At 44.4% G+C, this 12,007-nt stretch overlaps 1 protein-coding gene across 2 annotated transcripts in view; it reads left to right on the top strand.

Moving 5' to 3' along the window:
- Positions 1–12,007, top strand: part of LOC122563766 (nuclear GTPase SLIP-GC-like) — a 125,709-nt gene that overhangs the window by 63,172 nt on the left and 50,530 nt on the right. For both annotated transcript variants that reach the window (XM_043717973.1, XM_043717972.1), the window contains 2 exons: positions 8,357–8,393; positions 8,476–8,592. In XM_043717973.1, coding sequence (XP_043573908.1) covers positions 8,357–8,393; positions 8,476–8,592 — 154 coding nt within the window. The remainder of the gene's footprint in view (positions 1–8,356; positions 8,394–8,475; positions 8,593–12,007) is intronic.

Consider the following 12,007-nt stretch of genomic DNA (forward strand, 5'->3'; position numbering starts at 1 on the left):
AAACCCTCACTGTCTTGTTGATCATTTACTTAACTCAGCTTTGATCATATTAGGGAATAGGGAAAGATATCAGCTGAGGCAAGGAATAGGGAGAGATATCAGCTGTACACGTGGCTGCAAGGATGGTGCAGGAGGGAGGGTTTCAGGTATTTGGATAATTGGGGCTCATTCTGGGGAAGGTGGTACAAACAGGACAATCTTCACTTGACCGAGAGGGATACTAATATCCTGGGTGGGAAATTTGCTGATGCTATTCGGGTGGGTTTAAACGAGCTCAGCAGGGGGATGGGAACCGGAGGTGTAGTTGCAGTGCACAGGAGGATGATTGTAGGGAGGACAGGGACAGGATTTCAGGGTCACAGAAATTTGCTGGCAGACAGCAAGCTGGTTTGAAGTGTCTACTTCCACGCCAGAAGTATCCAAAATAAGATAGGTGAGCTTGCAGCATGGACAGCTACTTGGGACTTCGATGTTGTGGCCATTTCGGAGACATGGATAGAGCAGGGTGAGGAATAGATGTTGCAGGTTCCAGGGTTTAGATCTTTCATAAAGAACAGGTAAGGCAGTAAAAGAGGGGGAGGTGTGGCCTTGTTAGTCAAGGATAATATAACAGTGGCTGAAAGAACTTTTGACGAGGACTCATCTACTGAGGTAGTGTGGGTTGAAGTTAGAAACAAGAAAGGAGAGGTCACACTGCTTGGAGTTTCTTATAGACTTGGCAAAGTTCCAGGGAGGTGGAAGAGAGGATTGGCAAAATTATTCTGGGTAGGAGTGAAAGGAACAGGGTGGTCGTTATGGGAGATTTTAACTCCCCAACATTGACTGGAAATGCTCTAACTCCAGTACGTTGGATTGATCAGTTTTTGTCCAATGTGTACAGGAGGGTTTCCTGACACAGTGTGTTGAAGGGCCGACAAGAGGGGAGGTCACACTGGATCTGGTGCTTGGTAATGAACCAGGCCATATGTTTGATTTAGTTGTAGGTGAGCACTTTGGAGAGAGTGACCATAATTCAGTCACGTTTCGTTTAGTGATTGAAAGGGATAGGTACATGCGACAGGTCAAACGTTATCGACGGGGCAAGGACAATTATAATGCAATTAAGCAAGAATTAGGATGCATAGAATAGGGTAGCAAAATGTAGGAGATGCAGACAATGGAAACGTGGAGCTGGAAGGAACAGATATTGTGTGTCCTTGATAGGTATGTCCCTGTCAGGCAGGGAGGAAGTGATAAGATAAGGGAACTGTGGTTTAGTACAGAAATTGCATCTCTTGTTAAGCAGACGGAAGCTTATGTGGTGATAAGGCAAGATGGTTTCAGCTGAGGTGATGGAGAGTTACAGATCAGCTAGGAAGGATTTAAAGAGAGAGTTAAGGAGAGCAAAGAGAGGACACGAGCAGTCTTTAGCAAATAGAATAAAGGAGAACCCTAAAGCTTTCTATAGGTATGTGACGAATAAGAGGATGACGAGGGTAGGAATAGGGCAGTCAAAGACAAAAGTGGGAAGTTGAGTGTGGACCCTGTGGAGATCGGAGAGGTGCTAAACGAACATTTCTCATCTGTTTTCACGCAGGAAAAGGAGAATATTGTTGAGAAGAATGAGGTACAAGATATTAGATTAGAAAGGATCGAGGTTAGTTACGAACAGGTGTTATCAATTCGAGAAGGAGTGAAAGTAGACAAGTCCCCTCGGCCGGATGGGATTTATTCGAGGATTCTCTGGGAAGCTAGGGAGGAGATAGCAGAGCCTTTGGCTTTGATATTTGAGTGGTCATTGTCTACAGGTTTAGTACCAGAAGATTGGAGGATTGCAGATGTTGTGCCCTTGTTCAAGAAGGGCAGTAGAGATGACCCAGGTAACTATAGACTGGTGAGTCTTACTTCTGTTGTCGGAAATGTTTTGGATAGGATTATAAGAGATAAGATTTATAATTATCTAGCAAGCAACAATTTGATTTCAGATAGTCAACATGGTTTCGTCAAGGGCAGGTCATGTCTCACAAACCTTATTGAGTTTTTTGAGAAGGTGAGCAAGCATGTAGATGAGGGTAGGGCAGTTGACGTGATATTCATGGACTTTAGTAAAGCCTTTGATAAGGTTTCACATGGTAGGCTGTTGGAGAAAATGCAGAGGCATGGGATTGAGGGTGATTTAGCAGTTTGGATTAGAAACTGGCTTTTGGAAAGGAGATAGCGAGTGGTGGTTGATGGAAAATATTCAGTCTGGAGTCCAGTTACTAGTGGTATGCCACAGGGGTCTGTTTTGGGACCACTGCTATTTGTCATTTTTATAAATGACTTAGACGCAGGCATAGGTAGATGGATTAGTAAATTTGTAGATGACACTCAGGTTGGTGGAGTAGTGGACAGATTGGAAGAATGTTGCCGGGGACTTGGGTTTCCTGCAGAATTGGGCTGAGAGGTGGCAAATGGAGTTCAATGCAGCTAAATGTGGGGTGCTGTACTTTGGGAAGAATAACAGGATGGCAGAGTACTGGGTCTGGATGTGCAGAGGAGTCTTAGAGTCCATGTACATAGATCCCTGAAAGTTGCAACCCAGGTGGATAGTGCTGTTAAGAAGGCATACGGTGTGTTAGGTTTCATTTGTAGAGGGATTGAGTTCCGGAGCCGCAATATCATGCTGCAACACTGGTGCGGCCACACTTGGAATATTGTGTACAGTTCTGATCGCCATATTTCGGGAAGGATGTGGAAGCGTTGGAAAAGGTGCAGAGAAGATTTACCAGGATGTTGTCTGGTCTGGAGAAATGTCTTATGAGGAAAGGCTGAGAGACTTGGGTCTGTTCTCATTGGAAAGAAGGCGGCTAAGAGGGGATTTGATAGAGACATACAAGTTGATTGGAGGATTAGATAGGGTAGACAGTGAAAGTCTTTTTCCGAGGATGATGACGTCAGCTTGTACAACAAATTGAGGGGTGATAGATTTAAGACAGATGTCAGAGGCAGGTTCTTTACTCAGAGTGGTAAGCACGTAGAATGCCCTACCTGCCAATGTAGTTAACTCAGCCACATTAGGGAGATCTAAATAATCTTTGGATAAGCACATGGATGATGATGGGATAGTGTAGGGGAACGAGCTGAGAATAGTTCACAGGTCGGCGCAACAGCGAGGGACAAAGGGCCTGTTCGGCGCTGTATTGTTCTATGTCCTGTATTCAGTAATCTAGTCCCCACTGCTCTCTAGGAATCAAAACAACACACAGGAGAAACTCCTGTTCATCTCCACTTTAAATGGGAGGCCCTCATTTTTAAACTGTGCCCCCAGTCCTGAAGTTCCCCCACAAGGGAAACATCCTTAACATCCACTGCAACACCAACAAAAGCTAAGAACTGTAGATGCTGGAAATCAGAAACAAAACTAGAAATTGCTGGAAAAATCATAGAATCCCTACAGTGTGGAAACAGGCCATTAGGTCCAACAAGTCCACACCGACCCTCCGAAGAGTAACCTACCCAGACCCATTTCCTACCCTATTACTCGACATTTCCCCTAACTAATGCAGCTAACCTACACATTCCTGAACACTAATCTGCACATCTTTGGATTGTGGGACAAAACAGATGGTACATGTATGGAGCTGTCCTTCTGTGCAAAATGCCATTCGACTTTAGGAAATACTCAAATTCCCTGCTGGTAAATGACACCCCATTGTCTGTCCAGGAGGCTGTATATCGCAAGTGATGCTCCCATCTTGGAGCTGTCATCCTAGAGTTTTGCTGAATGAACTTTGATTGGACGTCCATGATAACCAGGAACATAGTGGATATGGGTTAACCCAGCCTTTCCCATAAATGTCAGGGTGCTGCTTGTAGCGACCTTTGTTCTTGTTAGCTGAGCACTGCCTCACCAATGCAGCTATGTCGGCATCCAACCCTGGCCACTACACAGTGTCTTGGTGGCGTCTTCATCATGGAAACCCCTGGACGATCCTGGTGGAGTTCAGCCAGTTTCTGGTGACAACCTTTGCTCAGGACTGGAAAGTCCCCCAGGAGAAAATGCGAACTGCAGTTACTGGAGATCAGAATCAAAATGTGTGGTGTTGAGAAAGCACAGCCGGTCAGGCAGCATCCAAGGAGCAGGAGAGTCAATGTTGAGCATCAGCTCTTCATCAGGAATGAAGAGCTCATGCTCGAAACATCGACTCTCCTGTTCTGCGGATGCTGCCTGACCGACTGTGCTTTTCCAACACTATGCTTTGAGAATGCCCCTTTTTCAGTAGGTGTGAGGGTACCAAGATGGAGACCAAGTATGAATTTTCTGCAATAATTCATTAACCCAAGGAAAGACCTAAAAAAGTCAGGGACAGACACGAGAGCCAGGGCTCCATTGATCACCCTCACTTGATATTCCAACTGGTGGAACCCAGTTTTGTTGACTCTGTAACCCAGGCAGGTCACTTGAGGAGCTTGGAAGACATATTTTTCCTTTCTAAGGCATAAGCCCATCTGGGAGAAATGTTAAAGCAGTATGTCCAAGTCTTCCAAGTGCTCTCTATTGATCTTCCCTCTTATTAGTGTGTTGTCCAGATAAAAGGCAACCTGGGGTAGTCCTTGTAAAATGTTGTCCATGGTCTGCTGGGAAAGGGCACAGGCTGATGATACCCCAAATAGCAGTCTTGTATATTGGTATAAATCCTTATTGGTGTTAATTGTGGCATTCTTCTGGGACTCCTCATCCAGTTGCAATTGCAGGTAAGCGTGGCTCATGTCTACCTTCATAAAGGACAGCCCTCCTGCCAACTTTGCGTACAAGTCCTCTATGCAATGGATTGGGTGTTCGTCAAGCTGCAAGAAAAGGTTTATCATTTGCTTAAAATCTCCACAAAGGCCAACAGAGCTGTCAGGCTTCACAATCGGTACGACTGATGCTGCCCCTTCTGCAAACTGCACTGCTTTAATGATTCCTTCACTCTCCAGTCTGCTGATTTCCACCTCTATTTTTGCCCATAAGGCAAGTGGCACCGGGTGGGCCTTGCAAAGTCGTGTAATTGTTTGCTGGTCTCCATGTAAAGTAGTTTTGATAGTCCCAAGCCTTTCCTGAAAAACTCCTGGGTGTTTCACTAGGACTTTACTAAGGCAACCATTTTCTAATTGAAAGAGCTTGACGCAATTTAGGTGAGTCTTTCTCAATCAATTACACCCCAATAGACTTGGACCCAAGTTTCTTATTATCATCAATGATAACTGCATCAACTGCTTCTAATAGGAGACCAGATGTATCCTTAACTTGCAACAGTTCCCCAGTGTTTGTTCTCAGTCTGGCTGAGGTCTTGCACAAACTGCAATGTTAGAGGCCCCAGTGAGTCTTACTAAAGTTAGGTTCTGTAAGCACAAATATATTTACACCAATATCAACCTCCATGGGAACTGGGTGACCATTTAAACAAACATGAGTTTTAATTGGTTCTGATTTGAACATTGCTAAGAAATTTAGTTGTTTCAAACCACATGTAGGGGGACTTTCCAGGGAGTGCACGCTCCAGGGTATCAAACTACATGTTTTCTTACTCAAATCAGGCATTGTTGGACTTGTTCGCTGTCTCGAGTCTACATACAGGCAACTACAATGGCTTGACGGCTCAGATCCTGAAAAACATTTTAGCCACTAGGGCAAGGCTCATTTGTTGTGGGATTTTGCTCAGGGCTGGTCTAGGATCCCTCTGCTCAGGATGTCCCCTCCATGAGACTGTGCAATTGCCTACACTGAAGTGGTGTTCCCCAAGTTCAGTCAGACAGGTGAGGGTGTTCCTAACCAATTCAGTCAGCTCTTGGAGGGTTTTAGTGTCTGGTGTCTCTGGGAAAGTTGAGCCCCTTATAATCAAAGATGCTGCAAGTCAGCAAGCAGTCAGAAGGATTACTCATTGTTTTTCATCTGTCCCAGTGTCATATGCCTGAGGAAAAAACAAAAACAAAATCACAATCTTTCCAAATACTGGGCCTCGTCTTTGATAGCAAATGAGTCAAACTTTCCAAATACAGGCAGGAGGCCACAAACACTTACCCCAACTCCAAGATGACTGTTGCGAGCAAATATTCTCCAGGCATGTATGTTTTGTCCTGTTGCCACAGAAATAACTGCACAGAGGCCACTATCCCGTCACCAAGTCCCCCTTTATTTACTTGTGCACAGGACACTGGCTGTGACCAGCCAACTCAGAGTCAGGCCCCTGAACTGAGAATATTCTAAGTTGCCTGTTTTTTATAAATCAACTTATTTTCCTAATTAACCTGTTCAAAGATGTTATGAGATCCCTTTTGAACAGGTGAACTTGAACCCAGGCTTTCTTGTCTAGAGGTAGGGACTCTAGACAAGAAAGTGGGCGGCACGGTGGCACAGTGGTTAGCACTGCTGCCTCACAGAGACCCGGGTTCAATTCCCGCCTCAGGCGACTTACTGTGTGGAGTTTGCACGTTCTCCCCGTGTCTGCGTGGGTTTCCTCCGGGTGTTCCGGTTTCCTCCCACCATCCAAAGATGTGCAGGGTCAGGTGAATTGGCCATACTAAATTGCCCGTAGTGTTAGGAAAGAGGTAAATGTAGGGGTATGGGTGGGTTTCGCTTCGGCGGGTCGGTGTGGACTTGTTGGGCCGAAGGGCCTGTTTCCACACTGTAATCTAATCTAAACCACAAGAGGGCTCATTAATCCCTGTTTATGGTGGTCAGCCAGGGCTTCCTGATTGGGGTTGTTAACCTGGGCCAATCAAGGATCTTATAGTCAATGAGATCCACCTGGTTCCAAACACTTACATGTTTGTACATGTCCTGCAATCTCCCCAATGAGGTCTAGAAAATGCCCAACTATGAGCCTGATGGCTCTGGGTATGGTCCCACATGGGAGATTGATAGTGAAGGTAAGAACCCATGAGATGAATCTAAGGAAATTTGCCAGATTGCGTTCACAATTGGCTGAGTGGCAGGAAGATGATGGTTAAATAATGTTTTTGTGACTGGAAGCTTGTGCCCAGTGGGGTTCCTTGGGGATCAGTGTTGGGGTCTTGCAGTTTGTGGCCTATATAAATGGTGTAGGCTTGAATGTGGGAAGGTTGATTCATAAGTTCATAGATGACACAAAAATTAGTGTGGTGATTGTAGTGAGGATATAGATGGGCTGGTCAGATCGGCTGGAACAAAAATAGAAAATGCTGGAGAAACTTGGCAAGTATGGTAAAATCTGTGGACCGGAATACAGAATTAAATCCAGGTTGGACTTAATTTTGTTTTTCTTTCCATGGATTCTCCAGCATTTTTTTTTTAGTTTCAGATCTCCAACATCTGTGGTACTTTATTCTTTTTTGGTTAGGTAGACTGATCAGTGGCAAATGAAATTCAATTGGGATAAATGTGAGATGATGAGGTTGGACAGTGTGAACAAAGCAAGAGAATACATGATGAACAGGAGGACTCTGGGAAACAGTGAGGATCAGAAGGACCTTGGTGTGCATGTACACTGGCTTATTTAGGTAACAGGACAAGTGGATAAAGTGTTTAAGAAGGCATATGTTATACTTTATTAGTTGAGGCATAGAGTTTAAGAGCACTGAGGTTATGCTAGAACTGTATAAAACATTGGTTAAGCCATAGCTGGAGTATTTTGTGCAGTTCTGGAATCCAGATTATAAAATCTAGGATGTGACAGCATTGGAGAGGGTGTGGAGGAGATTTACCAGGGGTTGATTGGGTTGGAGAGTTTCAGTTATGAAGAGAGGTTAGATAAACTGGGGTTGTTTTCCTTAGAGCAAAGGAGACTGAATGAAGATTTGATTAAAATGTATAGAGCTTTGAGCGGCACAGACAGGAAGGATCTTTTCTCTTTGGTTGAGAGGTCAATGACACTTAATGATTATGAGGGTGTTTGTTAAATTGCCTTTACCTCTCTCCACTCCAATGGGAATAATCACAGCTTGTCCATTCTCTCTGTCGATATTACAGTTTACTGTGAATAAGCCTGGCTATTCTTGTAGCTCCATTTCAAATTGCCCCATTTACTGCATTTTCATTCTTCCCAGCAGAAATTGATCACTTCACACTTCTGTTATTTGTCTGTGTCCTCCTGAAGTCTGTTCCTATCTTACCCTGTTTTCATCATGTTTCCATACTCCATGTCATTGATTATGTTCACCTTGAAATTATTCTGAAATCCACGTAACAAAAGAGAGCATTGTCCTCATTGCGACCCCAGGAAAATGCTACTGCCTCACTGATCTGAAAAACAACTGTTTACTACTGCTTTCTGTCTCTGACTTCAGTGGGAGGTTCTTCTACTTAGCTACAGCTAGTATGTCAGCCGACTTATTAATGCCTGGATACTGATGTGCTCTGATTTTCTTATTTCAGAGAGTACCGTTTAACTAATGAAGAAATGAACTTAACTGTAAGTGACTGTGAGAGAAACATTCAACATTATACTCACTCAGCATTGAGGACAGAATTGATTCTTCTTTTGTTTCAAACAGGATGATGACCTGCTGGAATATGATAGAAAACGGAAACAGTACTGCATAAGACATCGCAATATACATGTAAAGAAGACTATGAAGAAACAGTATGAAGAGAAGTGGACTAAACTGATGGTATGCACTATCATTTGGTGTTTCCACTCAGTGCTATCCTTGCTGGTCAAGTACTGCTCAGGGCCCAAAGGAAGATGCTGTTCAAAGTAAATCTGTCTGATAAGAAAAGCATTGCAGAGTTCCTGCTCAACACTGCTCAGGTGCAATTAACTTCACCGTGTCATCGAGCAAATAATAGTATGAGTACTGATTAGACTGGGCGTAATGTGGTACTTTGGGTGGAATTTAATGCCCTCTCTGTGATTGGATTATTGTTGGGGGAGCATTTAATCTGGCAGGAGTTTAGTGTTTGGGGATTAAGCCTGTGATGTAAAGACATCATCCAACCGCCTTTCATCTGCTGACAGCCACCCTCACGCCCTTGCTGACAACTCCTCATCCCCCATGACTCCTGCCCACAATACCCCTGCCTCCATGACTCAAATGTGCCTGGGTCCATGGCAGTACTAGGCCTCAAGTGACTGCAGTCAAGATTAGAGTGGTGCTGGAAAAGCACAGCAGGTCAGACAGCATCTGAGGAGCCGGAAAATTGACATTTCGGGCAAAAGCCCTTCATCTGGAATACTGTTCCCTCAAGTGGCTGTAGTACAGCTGTTTTGTTATTTATACAAAGCTGGGAAATTGTTGTATTATGGATATATATTTAAGGAGGTCAGTAAAGAGCATAGTCAGTCAAAGGAGCTTTTGCCTGTTTGAGAGAGATATAAAGTGAGTATATCTAGGTTTGGTTCAAAGTGGGATTTCAGTGCGGAGGAAGAAGTGTTTTGAATACTGTTTACTGCAAGAAGTAGTCTCCAGAGTGAGGTAAATGGGAAAGGATGAAAAATGTGGATCAAGAGGCTATCTCACAATGATATCAGTAGTTCAGTAATGTTACAGACCACGATGTGATGAGAGTTTGGGACAGCAACTAATCCCTTCTGCCTTGATCATATCCCTCCATTCTTTGCATATTCATGTGCTTATCTAAAAGTCCCTTAAATGACCCTATTGTATCTGCCTCCACCACCACCCATGGCAGCAAGTTCCAGGCACCTGCTACTGTGTGTGGAAAACTTGCACCTTGCATCTCTTTTGAACTTTCCCACTCTCACTTTAAATGCATGCTATTTCAACTCTGGGAGAAAGATTCTGACTGTCAACCTTATCTATACATCACATAATTTTATAGATTTCTATCAAGTCTCCCCTCAGCCTCCACTGCTCCGAAGAAGACAACCAGAGTTTTTCTACCCTCTCCTTAGAGCTCATACCCTCTAATCGAGGCAACATCCTGATAAACCTCACCTGCACTCTCTCCAAAGCCTTCACATCCTTTCTGTAATGTGACAACCAGAATTGAATGCAGTACTCTAAATGTGGCCTAACCAAAGTCCTATAAAGCTGCAACATGACATCCTGACTCTTGTACTCAATTGCTTTACCAATAAAGGTAAGCATACCATACACTTTATTTACCACCCTATCTACTTGCATGGCAACTTCCAAGATCTCGCAATACATCTGGGTCCTGCCATGAACTATACACTTTTGCTAAACATATAGCTACAACACAGTGGCTCAGTGGTTAGCACTGCTGCCTCACAGCGTAAGGTACCTGGGTTTGATTCCAGCCTCTGGCAATTATCTGTGTGGAATTTGCACATTCACCCCATGTCTGCTTGGGTTTCCTTCAGGTGCTCTGTTTTGTCCACAATCCAAAGATGTGCAGGTCAGGTGAATTGGCCAAGCTAAATTTCCCATAGTGTTCAGGCATATGTAAGTTAGCTGCATTAGTTAGGGGTAAGTATAGGATAATGGGGTAAGGGAATGGGTTTGAGTGCATTGCTCTTCAGAGCGTCGGTGTGGAGTTGTTGAGCCGAAGGGCCTGTTTCTACACTGTAGGTATTCTATGATTTGATGTCCCAAAGTGCAGCAGCTGGCACCTACCTGGATTAAACTCCATCTGCCATTTCTCCACCCATATCTGCAACTGATCTATATCCCATTGTATCCTTTAACAAACTCCTAAACTATCGACATTTCCATTGATCTTTGCATCATGTGCATACTTACTAACCTAGTTATCTACATTTTCATCCAAACCATTTGTATATATAACAAACAGTAGAGGTCTCAGTATGGATTCCTGCAGAACACCATTAGCCAGTAATCTTAAACCAGAAAAACACCTTCTATCACCCTTCTGAATCCATGTGGCCAAGTCACTGTTGATCCATGCGTCTTAATCTTCTGGATGAGCATACCATGAGGAACCTTTTTGAAAGCTTTTCTAAAATCCATATGGACAATATCCCACTGCTCTACCCTTATTGTGGTCACCTCAAAAAGTTGGCAAGGCATGACTCCCTCTACACAAAGTCATGCCGACTGTCCCTAATTAGGGGCCATGCTTTTCCAAGTGTGCATAAATCCTATCCCTAAGAATTGCCTCCAATCGCTTCCCCAATTTGAGATTCACCTGTCTGTTTCCTGGTTTATCCCTATTTCCCTTCTTGAACATAGGAACAACATTAGCTCCATAGCCAAGAAAGCCCAGCAGCATCACCGCCTTCTACAGAGGGTTCATTGAGAGTACCCTGAGCTGCTGCATTACTGCCTAGTTCGGGAAATGCACCATCTCTGATCATACTATCCTACAATGGATAGTAAGGACAGCTGAGGAGATCATCAGGGTCTCCCTTCTCTCCATCAGGGGTGGCAAGGTGGCTCAGTGGTTAGCACTGCTGCCTCAATGCCAGGGACCCAGGTTCGACCCCTGGCTCAGACGACTGTGCAAACTCCACACAGACATTCTCCCCATGTCTGTGTGGGTTTCCTCTGGGTGCTCCAGTTTCCTCCCACAATCCAAAGATGTGCAGGTCAGGTGAATTGGCCATGCTAAATTGCCTGTAGTGTTAGGTAATTAGTAAGGGATAAATATAAGGTAGGGGAATGGGTCTGCATGGGTTACTCTTCAGACGGTTGGTGTGGACTTGTTGGGCCGAAGAGCCTGTTTCCATACTGTAGTGAATCTAATCTAATTAGTTATTTACACCACATGCTGCATCCGAAAGGCTAAGAGTATTGTGGAAGACTCCACACACTCCTCACTCAAACTCGTCTCCCTCCTGCCATCTGGCAGAAGATACAGGAGCATTCTGTCTCTCACGGTCAGACTGTGCAACAGTTTCTTTCCCTCATGCCATCAGGGTCCTGCCATGGGGTTCAAGTCCTTAGCTCTCTGGAAGTGGCTCCTTAACACATTATGACCGGTTTCTTGCCTATCTCAAATTCTGTGCACAACTTCGAATTTCTGCTAGAAAAATACTTGTTATTGTTGTGATTCTGTTCGCCGAGCTGGGAACTTGTGTTGCAGACGTTTCGTCCCCTGTCTAGGTGACATCCTCAGTTCTTGGGAGCCTCCTGTGAAGCG

The sequence above is a fragment of the Chiloscyllium plagiosum genome, chromosome 27 (assembly GCF_004010195.1).
Source record: "Chiloscyllium plagiosum isolate BGI_BamShark_2017 chromosome 27, ASM401019v2, whole genome shotgun sequence".
NCBI classification, from domain to species: Eukaryota; Metazoa; Chordata; class Chondrichthyes; order Orectolobiformes; family Hemiscylliidae; genus Chiloscyllium; species Chiloscyllium plagiosum.